Raw genomic sequence first — 17,655 nt, 5'->3', positions numbered from 1 at the left:
TCCTGTGGGAAGCCTACAGAAAGCATTAAAACAATATAGTTCTATACAGAAAGCATTCAAACAATATAGTTCTATAATAATGTATGGTTTAGGTAAAAAAAAGGTAACGGTCCCACCCTCTAAGGATATAAGATACAAGAATGGCTAAACAGCTTACCGAGAAAGTTTTTTTATTGTGATCATTTTAAATAGCATTGCAAAACCATATGTTTTGCTGTGGTACTACATACAAGAATTCTTCTGCTGCCCGGCTACAACTTACGTTTTCATATGTTATACAACACAATCCTTACGTGAATCAAGTCAACTTCCATAGAATACTTCATAAGAGCCTGTAGTGTGTATACTACACCATACCCACACACATACATGCGCATAGGTACTATAGTATTTAAGGCCTTGTAAGTGTTATTTAATGCATTATACGTTTATACTCGAACCTAGTTGTTTGTCTCAACGCCCATCCCTACATGGCGACCCTGCCAGTGCGGCCTCGTGCTGCACTGGCGGTGCGCTGCGCCAGCCAGAAATAATGGCCGTTGTCCTTGGTGAAAAATATTGGACCATTTGAATGAAAAGGGGAAGTTAATAAAAAAAATGTAATATAATAAAAGGACTAATACAAGAAAAAGTGAAAGTGTAAGGTTGAAAGACTAATAGAACTTTGGTTTGGTGTTTTACGACAAATAAACATTATGTGTAATGTGGACGTAACTAAATAGTATAAGTGTTAAAATACATATATTAATATTTAAAATTGGACAAGTGGCGAAAAATCAGAAGTGGAAATGGACTAAAATAAAACAAATTATATTTTTTTTAATAAAAGCCTGTGAAGCTGGAAGTTGCAGCAGGGAGCTTGTTCGCGTCCCGGGACCCAGACGTGACCTTGCTGGAGATGGAGTCGAGGAGAATGGCGTGTGATTTTGTCACGGTCCCGCCACAACGGAAATGGAATTGAGAGATTTGGGGAAAGCCAGGAGCAGTATGACTATTTTAGGTTATAAGCAGTTGACTCGGTTGATGTTGATGACATTCTTTTTTTTTCGGGGAATCGTCGTGTTATATTCAACAGTTATTTTAAATTTCTTTTTCGTTGGTTGTAATATTAGCAATTGCTATCTTGGATTTTGAAACAGTGTTTTATATAGTTTCTCAATAATAATTTCCTTAGTTTTTGGTGATGTGTGTTATTTTTTTTATTAAATATGTATGCTTGATGACGAAATAACAATATGGTTAAAGGAATGGCACATATTCATAACGTTTCCTAGCTCCAAGTAAATTGAATGTATAGGTAATTTAATCTCATTTTAATATTTCGTGTTTTATTTCATCTGTTTAACTTAACAATAGAACTTTTCTACACTTAGATACAATATTTGTCATAGCCTACAAATGAGGCGCGCCATTCGCGGCGCGTGTTCACATATAAGGAATTGGTATGTAGCTTCTGTTATTACATCTCAAATTTCATAGTCGTCGTGCACTGTTTTGAATCAAAAATTTTTTTTTTGTTGTTGTAATATTACAAGTTAAAGAGTACTTAACACTTAGCACACTTATATTTTAAAATTTAAGAATGCGACGCAATATGTGCCTACTATTAACCATATACATATTATACTAAACTAACATTGTATACAATTTAGGATAATTTTAGTTGGGTTTTAAGACATTTATTATTATGAATCATAATGTGTATCGGACTTGAAATTTTAATACGGATGTGACATATTAATACAGAGTTACGAAGTGGCTTCATTATAATAATGAGTAAAATATATGGGGATGGTACTGTATCGAGATAATATAGGTAGTTTTGTTGGTAAAAGAATGTTTTGGTTTGTTTCAATGATGGATTATATGGGTAGATGTTTCGTTAAATGTTTTGTTATTGTAGGTGTACTTAGAATGGTGTAGTGTACAGGTAAAATAAATACGTAAATGTTTTGGTTTTAGAGTTATAAATGGTATGATGGAATATGTTAGATTTTTGGGTGGCGATTAAGCATTTGTTGTTGGGAAAACTGATATATATGTAAGCTTTTCAAAGGACGATTAGCCTGATCAACTAAGAGTTGTTGAAATTCTTATATATGTTAAAGTTTTCAATGAATGAGTATTTTGTCTGCGATTTTGAATGGTTTTTTTTTTGTTGTAAAGATTGGGAAATTATGAATGATAATAATTGAAAAAAAAAAATGCCAATCGCATCTTCGGTGGCCCGAGAGGCGGCCTTGAGCGATTAGGTTAGCATGGGTACACCAAGACACAAGGCAGGTAGGGAATCCTTGGAGGTCTGACCATGATTCGATCGAGCATCAATCGTGGAGACTCCTTGGACACATGGAAGGATATAATGTAAGGATGTGTTAAAAGAACTGGCTGAATGAACAAATATAAAGTATGTTTGCGCGCTTAAAAAAAAATACCTTGTGTCTTGAGCAATAAATAAATAAATTTTATTGCAAGGTCGGCCGACCACGAAATATGCGTTGTGTACCCATGTCACAAGTATGTAATGCCCGCTTAAGAGGCACTATTGAAATGAGTCTTCTATAATTATAATGATTAACTGACGTCAGAAAAATAAAATGAATATGCATAAAGTAGGTAAGTAACAATTTTTATCACGGATAAAGACATTTCTTTTTGCAAAGAAAAAAAAAACTAGGTACCTACCTAAAAAGAAACGATTTTTTTTTATTGATTAATGTTAACATATATTATTTGTAGTTTTCTTTACATGTGTATCTTAAAACATATTTTTTTTACTTTCACTCTGATAATTATATAGCTACTTGCATTGTTTCTTATATAAATAAAATTATTTTAATGTTACATTTTAAGTGTATTTTTATTAGGTTAGTTACTTATGTAAAATACTAACTAACAAAAATGTTTCGTATGCAAAAATATTTTATTATAATTTTTTTTTTAACATCATGTTTAAGGTTAATGTAAATTGTATTTTTTGTGTAAACAAACATTAAACTTAGCACATTGTTGCTACATTTAAGTCCAACTTCTTCTGCTATACTCGTAATAGCGTAATAAATGTGTTTTCATATATGTAATCTCTTATTTTGTAATGCAGTTTATATTTTTTAAGCTTATCTGAGTGGCCCACTGTATACTAAAAAAAAATAGATTAACTTTTAGATTTTAATTATTTTTTTTTCTTCAAGGGGGGAGGTGTAGTGTGTATACTACACCATACCCACACACATACATGCGCATAGGTACTATAGTATTTAAGGCCTTGTAAGTGTTATTTAATGCATTATACGTTTATACTCGAACCTAGTTGTTTGTCTCAACGCCCATCCCTACAAGCCATATACTCCGCCTCAGTTGCACTCAGTGCGACTTTATTAATTTTTTTAAACCCTACCTGGTGCGGGGGCGGCATTTGATGCGGCATCTGGTGCTGTGGGGGCCCGTACTGCTGCGGGGGCCCCTGCGGCTGCATGTGGTGCGGCGGCCCGCGCGGGCCCCACTCCGGGCCCGGGCCCGGACGGGGCCCGCCCGGCCCGGGCCGCTGCATCTGCGGTGGCCCTTGGAACTGTTCAAACGGGGAAATTATGAGGTGAACGAACAATATTGTCCAAATGATGTATTTTGTAGCATAATAAGCAACAAATTGCGAAACATGATTATGAGTGCAGGATATATAGTTTGTTTTTTTTAGCATTAGAAATAACTTGAAAGAAGGTAAGCGATTTTGACATGTCTTTTAATTGAAAAACACTTTTTAAAAAATACTTATGAAAGCAGAAGACTATAAGAGATCGTATTAGATTCATAATTGTTACATATTTACCGTAACTTATTTTTAAAATGTGTTTTTCAATTAAAAGACACGTCAAGATTGTTTACCAAATTTCTAATGCTAAAAAAAAACGAAGTATAGCAGCTTTACGGCATGTAACTGGAATGCTTATAGAACTGTCAAGATACAGGAATGATTGTATGCATGCATTTGTTTTGCAGATAATTATTAAAACAAGAGCATGCATATTCTGAGGACAGGGACTGCCGTCATTCTTATTAAATTATCTTCCGCGACTGAAATGCATTCTGCATAATTTTCTGTCTGTTTCTCAAAACTAATCTGACACATATTTGTATCGTTTCTTAATAAGGCTTTAAATGAAAACATTTCAAAATTGTCCCATTATTTTGACCTAGTTTTTCCTAAACTAAACTTGCGGGAAATTTGATTTTTTCAAACCATTTAACCCATGTTTTACCAGGTTTATTTCACTTGGTGTTACCGTATGTTAGGAATATGTCAGGTATTTCTTTTCTGACAGTCTGTACTGTTCACACTCACACACCTGCATTGGGGGTCTGTGCGGCGGTCCCTGTCCGTCGTGCTGCATGTGGTGAGGCGGCGGACCCTGCTGGTTTTGTAACATTGTATTAAGTAACACCCATAAATAGATTTGTTTTCTGTTAGAGAATTCGAATTATAATAATAGAAAAAAACAGTCAAACCCCAGTGAATTTAAAGAATTCGATTCCTTCTCAAGTGACTTTGTTAACATTATATCCACGCAGCTCATTTAATACGTCTAAAATTATTGATTAAGAAATGTGCTATTCGGGCGCGGCTCGCCTTAAGGAGCGCTTGTGCGGTGCACTCCCATAAATAATCAAAATGAAATCATACCACCTATTTAATATATTACTATTTAAGATCTATCGTAAAAAACTCAATACCAATTAAATAATAACCTTTATTCATTATAAGTTTATTTTATAGACAGCTTACCACTACCTACTCGGCGTAATTTCATAGAAATCAAAGGTATAACGCGTGAAGCGGAGCGCTTTGGATTGCGCTCCTGTGGAAAAAGATTTAGTACATTCGATCAATAGGAAATTCAATAAGAGCGAAAGAGAAGTTTCAACACAGCTGCGCGCGTGAAACAGATAATTTTCTATGAGGGAACAGGCAAAATCGGTGCGGCGCGGCGCTCCGAGCCCGGTTGACCTTGCGCGCGCATCCCGCGCGCCATGTTGATGTTGTTGTCACTTGTTTCTAAACAGACCTTAGTCAATTTTAAAGGCGGGAATGCAATTTTGGCTTTTTTTCATAATAAATAATGAAACAAGAGTTTAAACAGTGAAAGCACATAATTTGTTTCTTGTGAAGTGTTTAAAAATTATGAATTTAACGTGAGAATATGAAAAAGTTCACAAAATCGACTCGAGTTAAATTATGGACGACCTTGAACGTTCGTAACAATGTTAGTCAAAAACAAAAACTTATATATTTTTAAATCAGATCAATATGCAAAAACACCGTGGTTGTGTTGTGTGCAGCTTATTTTGTTTTTCGTGTTACTTAAGTATATACTCGTATTATGTTTTGTGTTTGGCTCGGGCGCGGGCGAAGTGCGGTGAGTTTGTTTGGACCGAAATAGGTGTGTTAACAATTTAGCACTTTCCATAAAATTTAAATAAAAACATTATATCCATTTGTAAAATGAACTGCAGTTGGCGTCTATCGGTCGTCAAGATATTCGTAATACCGAAAATCTATGAGAGAGTTCAATGACCGGGTGGACGGAAACCGACATCTAGGTACTTTGCGACGGTTAATTGAATGTGTAGGTTTAGTTTTCGTTTTTTATTGTGAGTGAACACCCATAACACATAGCTACCGGCCGCCTCTGGTGCTATTGGAGACATCCATTAGTTTTAAAGGCTAAGGGTGGCATTCCACCTGTCAAATTTATTTGTCCAATGTGTAATTGCGTCTCACATTTTGCTTGATGAGATAGTGAGACGCAATACACATTGGACCAAGATATAGGACTAATGGAATACCATCCTAACCCAAATAGCTCCAAAATAAAGAACACCTCATGTTCTACGGTATATTTACATATAAGTGCGATGGACAAAATCGATCCGAAATGTATCCGAGTATTCAAATCTGACCGATAATAGTACATTTCAAGGCAAGTGTGAAAAGTGTGTTATTATTTACGAGTCCCGAAGGCGAATAAAAGACACGGGACAAGTAAATAATAACACTTTCACACGTACATTGAACGACGTTTTTTAATACATTTGCGAAAAAATCACAATAAAACAAATATTATTAGTTACACGAGTACTTACAGTTACAGTTACGAATTTTCGCTTGAACTGGAATGATATTGTATATTATTCAGCACTATAAACTACGTTCAGCATTGATTTACAATGCAAAAATTAATCACATTAACTCATTTAATACAAAAACACTCTTAAAGTTGCGATTTAAGTTCATTATTTTTTAAGTGAAAGTAGCGGGCGCCGGTATGGCACCAGTTTTACTTTTTAATTTTTCATTTTTTCTGTTAACGACAGCCAACGCGGCAATGATAGTTTTCCATTCAGCCAAATTATAAAAAGATTTTAGTGAAATATCGTAACATTTTATATTTATAATAACAAATAAATGTTTACTTTATATCGTGTAACAATACTTTTTGTAGGTACGTATTATATGTCTAATGTCAAAATAAAAATTATATAAAGTTTTTGATCATCCAAACTTTTTGGTGTGGACGTATCGATTACGGTCTGAATTAAATTTAAAAAAAATCAAAAAGTAAAAAGCACTAGTTCGCAAAAACACAACTTTGCGAACGCTAAACAGCTACGTAAAATAGCACTTTTTGAGCAACTGTATTAAAAAACATTTATTGATCTCACCCACCTAAGTTTCAAAAAGACTAGCGCTGTTCAGTTCGGTAACCGCGCTGACACTAAATCACGCGGTTTGTATTAACTTACCTACTGTGGTGCTTCATCATTCATCAACATAACTCCAGAGGTCCTAGCGCGAAATCGCTTTGCGATAGATTTTCGGCCACTGAACAGGTGACATGCTCTAGCCATGAGACAATCGTTTACGTATAGAAAACGCCAATCAAAACTTAAATGCATGGAAATGATCACGTCACTTTTCGTTGCGTCCCGATACATTTTTGCTTTTCGATTGGCGTGAAGGCCCAAGGTCCTACCTATAGTTCTTCTTCAGTTCGGTGAAATTTAAACCATATTCAATTGGAACAGAGTTGCAATTCCTTCGTTTCCTAAAATTTTCAGACAAATAAAAATCAACTCTATTCCCTGCACTATAGGTTCAAATTTCAGTAGCAAATGGGTTTTGCATTTGTATGGCTGGGCCTTAGGATATACGATTGTCATCTCGGCTAGGCCCCCTGCGGGTGTTCTCACTTACTTGCATTGGTGGGCGGTGCGGCGGCGGCCCCTGATGCGGCGGCGGGCCTTGGTGCTGCATATGGTGCGGGGGCGGGCCCTGGTGTTGCATGTGGTGGGGAGGCCCGGGAGGGGGCCCGCGCATCTGGTGGTGGCCGCCGCCGCCCGGCATCATCATGCGGGGCCCGTTGGGACCGGGGCCGTTGGGGCCGGGGCCGAAGAAATCTAGGCGGTAACGTTTGCTTCAATGACAGGTTTAGAAACGGACCAAAATTACGTGTGACGTCCTACTACAGAGACTGAAACATTACTCTTTTTCGGTTTCGAATCATCGTCTTTTAATGTGTTTTAATGTAACAGTATTATTCATTACAATAGCGTTTGAAAGCTGCCAACTCCTAAATCAAAGGGCGCCAGTGCATTCACAAATATGTTTCTACACTGGGGTCCCGTTGTTTCCCATAAAGTTTTAAGTCATAATGTATTGTTTGTCATATTATCATTAGTCATAAAACTGAATCCTGAACATTTCAGGATTTTCGTTAGGTTATCCTATAGATAGGTTAGGTTAGGTTTGTTTTATGGCAATCCTGAATAGTGACATTAGTGACGCGTTTCTGAACCAAATCAATTATGACTAACGAAAATGCGGGCAAACAATACATTATGGCTTAAAACTATTTGGGAAACAATAGAGACCCTTTCGACGGATAATTCATGCTTTTGAGTCCGGTCGTTGACTGAGGGGCTGACGCATATTTTACCGTAGGACACGAAACCCTGAATTGTTCGACAAGCCCTAGCTTTTTGAAGACTCGCTTTAGGGCTTCTAGCTAGATAAAATGTGTATCGGTAAATAATCAGTTTTAACAATGCGTTCCTTCGTGAATGTCGTCTCAGCAAGTTTTTGCTCAGTTAACTTTTATGACCATGAATGCCCACATTGAGTCAAGGCTGTCTTTGCACGGAAGCCAAGATGAGAGACGCGCGCGAACCAACCAATAACATCGGTTCTCTCTGCTGGATTACAACTAATTGAACTAATGCTGTTGGTTGACTCCAGCACGTCTCATCTCCGCCTTAGTAGAAATTAAAGTAAGTATTATGAAAGAGGTTGGGAAACCTTTGACCCGAACGCTTGAATATTCGCCCTTCTACTTATGTCGATAGGTAATAATAGCGTTATTCATAAACGGCTGCTAACTTAATCAGTTGATAATCGTCGTTTGTCCGTCTTTATGCCATAGACAACGACGATCATCAGCTGATTAACTTAGCAGACGTTTATGAATAACATCGTAAGTGGATAGTTACCTCCTGGATGCGGTCCGGGCGGACCGCCTGGGTGGGGAGGCCCGCGCATGCCGGGGTTGTTGGGCCCGGGTGGCGTGGACCTCGTCTTAGACTGACTCTCAAACTGGTTCAACGCCTGAAAAACAACCATCTTCTGAACGACGTCCTACATCTTGTAACAATTAATTTAAATATTTTTTTCATTTATTTCAGTGATTGCGGATGTCATTCCTCCTTATCTTAGCGTCCTGAAGAACACACAGGGTTCGCTTTGGCAACGCAATCTCATGAATTTGTGTTGTGAATACCTATTTTGACCTTATAACCCAGAGAAGTCCAATGAGGTATACTTACCTGGTGCTTTTTCCTACGTATTTCTTCGTCGAATATATGTAATAAAATATCAAATATTTCGTACATCAAGTTCCAATTGGTACGAGCCAGGATTTGAACCCACGACTTCCAGTTTGGAAGCAGTACGCTAAGCCACCAGCTGATAATCACTAAACATGCATGTAGTCACATACTATGTAAGTCGTTCAACCAATAACAGTAGATAGAAAAGTTTATCAAGATTAACCGTTGTATAGTATATTATATGCTAGCCTGAAAGACTTGAGTCACGTGGTTTTATTTATTTACATTTTTTTAGTTATTTGTTTGACAAGGAGACAAATTTGTTGTTAAACTCACCGTACTAATGATACTCGAGCAAGCGAAAGATTCCAAAATTGTAGCACGAGCGTGGCGAGTGGTTTGAAAAGTGGAATACTGAGCGTTGTGATCTTCAAATACTTATATTTAAAGCACGCCTACATTTCATTTCACCTCGTAAAGCGACATAAGCGGAACTGCTGTTGAAACCCAGTGGAGGCATACTATTTTGTAAAGTCGGGATATTTTCAATTTGACAAGTAGTGTTGCAGCGTAGTTGGCGTAGGTACTGTCATCTCTCCCCGCCCCATTGGACCGAGGTGGAGACAGATTTGGAATGACTTGTTCCCACCTGTTACCACTGGTGACAGCTAGGAATATTTATCTCGCCTTTTACCACTGGGTACAGCTAAGAAAAAAAATCCAACCAGTGAGTTGAGTGGTAATTACTGGGAACGTACTATTTTTCTCACTAGTAATCACTAGTTCATCATCATGAGGCCTATCTAAACACTCACTAGTGACGACTAAAGTATTCTAATGTACAATACTGATAATACGAAGATAGATAAATATGAAGTTGGAATGTTTTACGACGACACAGTAGGTGATTCAGTTATGTGTGTGTAAAAACAGCTCTTATTTTTGGTGTTCGTGGCTATTTTGATTATAGTTACTCGTAAACAGATTTGTGTAGGAGTATTTCATACTTGTACCGTTAAACTTTCAGTTTTAGAGCATCTTACTGAATCTGTTGTCGACGGTAAAATAATCCAATGTATATTTATGTACGATTTTTTTCAATATTGAACATTAAAATATTTTGGTGGTAACTACTGAGAATATAACCCAATTAAAATACACCACGTTGTTAATTAATTGGTTCTTCATTAGTCATGCTACATTAGTTTTATTATCATTAATTTTCACCACACCAACTGGTAAAGGCTCTCTTGATTGTTCAAAAACCGATAGCAAAGTTGCATTTTATTCACATGTGAGGCAAAGTAATCAAATGCAAATTTTGAATTTTTTTCTTATCTTTGCTGGTTCAATTTACTTTTAAATGATGATTTTGAATGATAATTTCATATAACATTCATTTGTATTTGATTTGGTTTATTTTTGTTTGATATCTTACTGTTAATGTTTTCTTCGGTTTGGTGTGGTGAAAATTTTTGTGTTTCACTTGGGAGCAAATTTTGTTTAACCCTTGACACGCTCAAGATTCCATTTTTAGAAAACACTAGCTATGCTCGTGGTTAAATTTTGGACTCTTTCGCTTGCTCGGGTATCAATATTAGCACAAGCGGTTAAACAACAACTTTGCCCTCTTGTAAAACAAATAACTATTACCTGTTTAGTAGGCAGAGTGACAACCGGGTGTTGTCCATGAATTTCTTTCTTTGGCAGACGGTCCAGGACCATCCTGAGAGACGGTTCAGAGCCCAGGGAAATGACGCAGAAGCCCTTGGACTGGCCATTGGATCTGTTCTCGAAGAACTTGACATCTTGGAAATCGGTCACACCCACATCAGCGACCGCGTTCGCTATGTCTTGGTCGGTTGCCCACTGAAAAAAGTTGTATCCAAAACTAAGCTACGCACCCAACAGTTACCTAAAACCAGTGAATGTGAAATACGTACGTGATGACTCAGCATAATGATAAATAGTAGACAAATACGTTAGTACGTACCTCATTACGCAAACACGGTCGTATATTAATAGACGTAAGACGAATCTTGCATATGTACCTAATTTTCGGTTCCCTATTTGCTAGTGATGTAGATTGGAATTGCGAATGTTGGCAGATCTAAACTAAATTTATGCGAATGGAGAATAATAACGGGTATCAGAAGCGCAAGCTAATCCCCACATCAAAAAACCTGACACTCAACTATTAAAGCCGCCGCTATGTTTTATTACTATTGTAACTATTGCTGGTGTAATCGGCCTTATGTTTCCTAATAATTTGACGCCTAAATTTATCCGCAAGAGGACACGCTGGGAGAAAAGGAAACAGTTTTGTATGTAACCAGTCTTTTATTGTCATATCACAGATTGTTACCAAGGCTACTGATATAATTAGTAATGAAGCAGTCCACAGCTGCTAAGCCCTCAACAACTAGACTAATCAGGAAATCCTCCACTTAATAGGATAATAAGAGGGAACTAGTTCCTTGAAACAATGATAATTACAGACATTTTTAACCAATTCTTTAAGATAATAATATTAAAAAATTAGTATTAATAAGTCAAATTCTCTCAATAAATCATTAATTTACACATTTGTACAGCATTAAAAATAGTACGCACAGAAAACGATTTTTAATTGTAGCTAGGTATTACTATTACAAGAGAAAGTTGAATAATTATAATAACCTGTCATAAATCACAGAATGTTTGCTCGAATAACAAGTTTTGAACATGAATTATGCCATTAGATAGAACTCTTTCCATATATTGTCACTTACAATACTTACATTTAACTCGCGGAAATATTTTTTGTAACATTGTCAGGAAAAATCTAACATCCGGTTATTAAAGCGTCTTTGATTCGTCGAGGCACCCAATATAATTATGTTGAACAATACAATGTTCAATACAAACAAGATCAACAGTTTAAAGTAATTGTATGATTAAACATTAGAAGAACGTTTGGTAAATACAAGCGCGACATCATTTCCGTCAGTCACAAAATATACAAGATTCGATAATCCACACCCAATACACCCATCCTACACAACTTACGAAGGTACAAAGGAACATGAACACAGATCAGTGCAAATATTATCAAGTATCACAACATAATAAAAATAATCAAATATAATTTATAAATAAAATAAGACAATCAACTACGTAAATCAAGCAGTAAAACGTCTTACCTCGATGAACAACCTGATAAGGAAAAACATTAGTCATAAAATATAAACAAAATTTTAGGCAAATTCGAAGTCACACTTTGTGATTTATCATTAAAAATTAATACAAAATAATAGTAAATTTTAGAGCGCCCAAGATTTTGTTTTCTATAAAATATAAGCAGGGTGTCAGGCAAATTTATCTATACTAAAATAGATTATTCATAATTTAGCAGTTTCCTAGATTATCTATATCATCATTTCAGGATTCACACATACAGTGAGCTGCGAAATTGCATGGAGAAATTATGAATGAATTCATTGATAAATTCGCCATGCACATTTACGGCTGATGGTACATTGGATTGGTGGCATGTTGAATTTTATAAAATACTCCTAATCTAGTTAACGGATAGAAACAGTGGAAAAATACAAGACAGGAAAATCATAAACTAAAGATTTTTAATGCTTGTCCTACAAAATGAAACTTAAGTCAATACTTTCCACACAATCCGGCCATTGGCCAGAGGTTGGCAAAGCATTTCATCCTCTCAAAAAACATTGTATGAGAGCATAATAAAAATTGTCCCCAATCCAATGTTGATTATGTAGTATCAGATAACATCTGTATTCCAGCCGGGCTAGCACACGATTGGCGCGACAGTATTTCACAGTATCACGCCCGCGAGGTAGACTGCCCGTCCCTCTTTAATTAATACAGTCAGAAAAAGACGGGTAGTCTATCTCGCTCCCCTCTTGTGCTAGGCCTACAGTTTGGTCAAATTCAAGTTAAATTCTATAGTTAACCTAAAATGTGTCACAAATTGTCTAAAGTAAATAAGCCGTAACTGGATAAATTAGTGAACAAGTTTCAACTACGATGTATAATACTCTATTGGTGAGAAATACCGACATTTATAACTGCGGTTGGAATAGATGGAAGGATTCAGTTAACATTGTGTGTGGTTGATCACTAAACCGATTGTGTGTAACATTTTGAAATAAAATATTGTAATATGGTTACATGGCCAAATAAATATATACATACATCGAATAAATTAAAATCCTCCTGTGAAGATTTGTGGTATCAAACAGGGACAAAGATTTGGTAACTCCATAATATTATTATATTATAATAGTGTCAAAACCAGGTTTAATTTTAGAGATATTTACAACTTCATGTTGAGGTTTATACCGAATTGTTGAAACCTAAAACTAATTGATTATTATATTATGAATATAATTTAAGTATGTAATTTCCTTGCGTCTGCTAATTTTACTAGTGTTATATAAGTTTAGGTACAGAGAAAAAGTGCACAATCAAAGTTTTCAGAAACATAAGTGTGTTGAAAACTTTAATTGTATGGATGATCTCTCAGTCTTGATTGTACCTGACAGAAAAGTCAGTTAGACTAACAATTTTTAAAACGTAATATATATATATATACTATTTATGTAGGTGCGATATAAAACGAAATACTAAAAGTATTTGAATTTCGTGACGTGAATCAACTCGTCTTAAAAAAAGATATACATATACCTATTATTAATTATTAAATTGATATGAAAGAAAAAAGACAAGTATTATTAACGCAAATCATGCCATGAACATACCTACATAACAAACATTTGTCTACAATTTAGGCTATAACGATAATTGGTTTTCCTAAAACATCTATATAACTTCAAAATAAAACTACTATCACAAAAATCAAGACAATAAAGATGTAAATATCTCTTCTATTAGCATTAGAAGTGTTTCAAAACAGTCTTAGCTGCAAATTCATTTGAAATGTTTTAAAATATACTGCAACTACAATATTTTGCATGTCATATTTCTAATGAAATATTTAAGATAAGAGATTACTTCAATTAAGAATTTAGGTATCTATTTATACAATTCTGCTAGGTATAGGACAACATATTTTTATCTGCTTTACATTTTTTTTGATACATATAGCAATTATCATAATGAGTCATTATTGTAGTATGTAAGTAACCACAAAGTTAAATTGAGAAAAAAAACGAGTTCTAAAGTATCTATAAGTAGTATCATTGAAAATTATGTGCCAATTTCTATAAGTACGAATATTACGAATGTTCGATTCATAGTAAAATTTTTCTAAAGTTAGTCATTGTATAAGTGCAAAATAAATGTGTATATACAGTCTGTTATAAACACTAACGAGTATTATATACTTTCTTAGTATAGATATTATAGCAAAAAAAAACAATTAACCCACCCGGCAAGTTAAGTCTAAATGTATGAAGAACCCACAGACAAACAATGACTACATTGAAGTTAAATATTTATGGTATTTTAGAACATAGTTTACTACCAAAAAAACCCTAGTTTTAGACATAATTTAAGCAAAAATGTTGCATGGTGCACATAAGAGACACCATCATGACACTGTCACCAACCATTTGCCACCTTGAGGCAATGGTATTATTACAAGGTGTACCAATAGTCAATTAAGTGTGTTGCCATAAGTACTGCAAGGCATTGCATTTCTCTTAAAATTATGCATCAATAATGCTTTATTGAAATGTTTATTTTTTATAAGTAAAAATAATAAAAAATAATAGGATTTGCACAAGTTCAGGATAATCCTTGCACACAAAATAAGTACAAACAAAGATTCATTGAAATCTCTGATACAGGCAAGAACATTAAGTTAGTGCCAAATCTAGAAAATAACTCCTAAAACAAATAAATAACTGTAGGTATCACAAAAATCCGAAGTTGCGAATTGATAATATTACATTCTTGGCGGAAATGAGCTATTGTTAAGTGAAAATTTGTCTTTTACATCTTTATTCATGTTATACTTTGATTTTCTACAAATGGTACATTATTTTCTAGATATTGGGCAAAGTCATAAATTACTCGCATAAAGGGGTCATACAGACGCAGAAAAACATAACTTATCTGTTCGTTTCTCAAAAGAGCATCAAATATTGGTATTATATCAGTCAAAACCAGTATCAGTGAAGTTTTTTTAAGGTTGACATTCACTTTCAAGAAGAGAAAAGATAAATTGAAACCTAAGTGTTCATATGACCCAGAGTTTTTTGTGCAAATACATATTTGTTTTAACTCTCACTGCACGGGGATGTAAAGCAGTGAATGTCTTAGGGTGTTACCAAACTCAACTAAAGCATCAAGAATTAATAGCATCGTTTGCAGACATTTCTGCTTGTAAAAAATTAATTCAACTAAAGCAATTCTTGTACTATGTAATCTGTGTGTGTAGCCACCATTATTTGTCATTGAAACAATTTTTGTCTGCCTGACTAGTTTGGTAACACCAAGAGTGCCTTTTCCATATTATTTTACAACACATAAGCGGACACCTCTGGCCAACTTCTTTAGTTAGAAGGAGACCGGCTTATAATACCTATAAGTTGTAAAAAAATTATGCATCAGGCTTCAAGTGACAAGATGTTAAAATATTATTGGCAACTTTGAAAAGGGACAATATACCTAAGCCATGCTTCAGTGAAAAACATCCCTTATTCCCGGACATAGGCATAAAAGCAAAAACAAGTTATACTGGCCACTTCATTTATGCAACAGTTTTTATCCTAAGGGAACCTGCCTTAACACATTCACTGCCAGGAACCCACCTGGTGGGCGCTCGTGAACTTTGCTCAGATGACAACGGACAACCCTGCCGGCGGGTTGTTTTATACGCAGCTATAGATGACCGGTTTCTGGAGTAGTGTGCCGTTTTTTGGCTGGCAGTGAATGTGTTAACATTTGTCACCGAGTTTTCATAGTTTCTAGGCCCGCCACTAGTGTAATGATAAGGCAAGTTACCCTATGTTATTGTACACTAAAATAAATAATTACAGAAGTGTTCATCACACTTTTATATAGGTAATGATTTGAACTTTAATAACTAAAACTAATCAATGTTTGATATAGCTATTGTTTACAAATAATAAGTAAAAATATTTGCATGCCCTATGAAGTTATGTTAATCACAAAAACAAAAATGCTTTCTTCAAATGTAAAACTTGTTTCTGCTTCCTATAAACATAGCATTACTTTAACCCATATGAAAATAGCTTCAACTAAGACAAATAAATTTATATCAATACACCTTACAATCATGCATATCAATATCACTATGTGAACTCTGATCAACTTTTTAACACAACTATGTATGTATAAATTATACTATATTCATTAGATTTAATTTAGTATGTTGTTAATCTACTTCACAGGGTTAAAGATAATGTCACTGAATGTATTTTTCCCCAACACGAAAATTCCATCAAAACAATAGCTTAATAATATAGTATTAACAGTGAATGTCCCCTCATCAGAAAAAAACATCACGATGAGAATCATTCACTATTGGAAGGAAGAGGTAACCAAATGAAATGCTTTCAAATATTAACAATGCATCATCACAAGTTTATCAGTCCCAAATGGCCATTATTGTTTTAATATTAACACAAAACATTAATGTGAAATATGTATTTCTTTACGAAAGTAACAGAATGGATCACCAGTCATAAATAATAATACTGTACGAATTACAAGCAACATACTAAAATGCACAAAATAACATCTGAATTTTCATTAATTTGTGACGCAGTATAAATACAATTCTATGACATTTTCATTTAATTACCACTCCTACATAGTCTTATATTTACAATACTGATCTAAGATAGAATAAAATCAGGTACAAACCCAAGTGAGATTTCCGACGTAAAGCTGTGCCCGGCGGTGATGCCCGTGGTGCGAGTTGTGATAAGGAGCGTTGCCGTTGGTCTCCTCCGGAGGATGCTGCGACGGCGGGGCATTCGGCGGTCCATCTCCTTCCTCTGGCTTCGATGCTGGCGCAGAAATTACGTCGTCGTACAGATCCACATTCTCACCTCCGAACTCATCCTGAAACGTGCCGCACATTCGTATTACGCTATGGTATTTAGACTTTTTCCGAAGTTTCATTTCACTGTCAAATATAAACAATGATACCGTAGTTTGCTAAAATAAGCTTACCTGTCTATTAAAATCCGATTCTATATCGTCAGCGTACAAATCTATATCGACGCCTCCGTCCGCCATTTTGACAATGATTGGAGGCCGGGGCCGGCCTAGAGGAGAAACGGTAGACAGCCGGAAACAAAGAACCGGAAATGTGTAGTGATGTGTATTCGACAATGCCAGTTTGTTGATAGACAAAAAACAACGCAAAAAGTTAAATCGATGCATTTACTTGGCATACAATAGTAACCAAATATGTACCAAAGAATGCGCAATTTTTTTTAAACTGTATAAAAATCTGAAATCCATTCTGACCAAGCTCTGGAAGCTCCGCCAAAAGTTTGAAAACTGAAAACCGATTTATTACCCTACAGGTAACGTCACTACATGAAGTTATATTTTTTAAACTGGAGCGAGTTGTCACTTTTTTTGCCATACTAATTTGAACCTTATCACCGAGACAGAAAGTTGTTCGTACCAGACTAGAGAAAACGGTCCACTTGAGATAGAAAAACCCGAGCCCTGTGTCTCACTCGCACATGTTGCCAATGTTAAAAAGATACCATTATGGTAGAAATTATATCAATAAACTACTGAATTTAATTACCTTCTTAT

The 17,655-nt window shown here is 35.3% G+C and overlaps 1 protein-coding gene across 1 annotated transcript in view; it reads right to left on the bottom strand.

The window, feature by feature from the left end:
• The window catches only part of LOC134654595 (cleavage and polyadenylation specificity factor subunit 6), a 30,094-nt gene extending 12,961 nt beyond the window's left edge, over nucleotides 1–17,133 (bottom strand). Inside the window, exons 1-7 of the mRNA XM_063510064.1 lie at nucleotides 17,056–17,133; nucleotides 16,744–16,944; nucleotides 10,531–10,746; nucleotides 8,542–8,656; nucleotides 7,250–7,452; nucleotides 4,344–4,409; nucleotides 3,398–3,568 (exon numbers count right to left, since the gene is read on the bottom strand). Of these exons, the coding sequence (XP_063366134.1) occupies nucleotides 3,398–3,568; nucleotides 4,344–4,409; nucleotides 7,250–7,452; nucleotides 8,542–8,656; nucleotides 10,531–10,746; nucleotides 16,744–16,944; nucleotides 17,056–17,121 (1,038 nt within the window). The 5' untranslated portion in view covers nucleotides 17,122–17,133. The remainder of the gene's footprint in view (nucleotides 1–3,397; nucleotides 3,569–4,343; nucleotides 4,410–7,249; nucleotides 7,453–8,541; nucleotides 8,657–10,530; nucleotides 10,747–16,743; nucleotides 16,945–17,055) is intronic.
• Nucleotides 17,134–17,655: the final 522 nt, after the last annotated feature.

Source organism: Cydia amplana, chromosome 15 (assembly GCF_948474715.1).
Source record: "Cydia amplana chromosome 15, ilCydAmpl1.1, whole genome shotgun sequence".
NCBI classification, from domain to species: Eukaryota; Metazoa; Arthropoda; class Insecta; order Lepidoptera; family Tortricidae; genus Cydia; species Cydia amplana.
The sequence above is the reverse complement of the archived record's forward strand: the minus strand, read 5'-3'. Positions and strand labels throughout refer to the sequence as shown.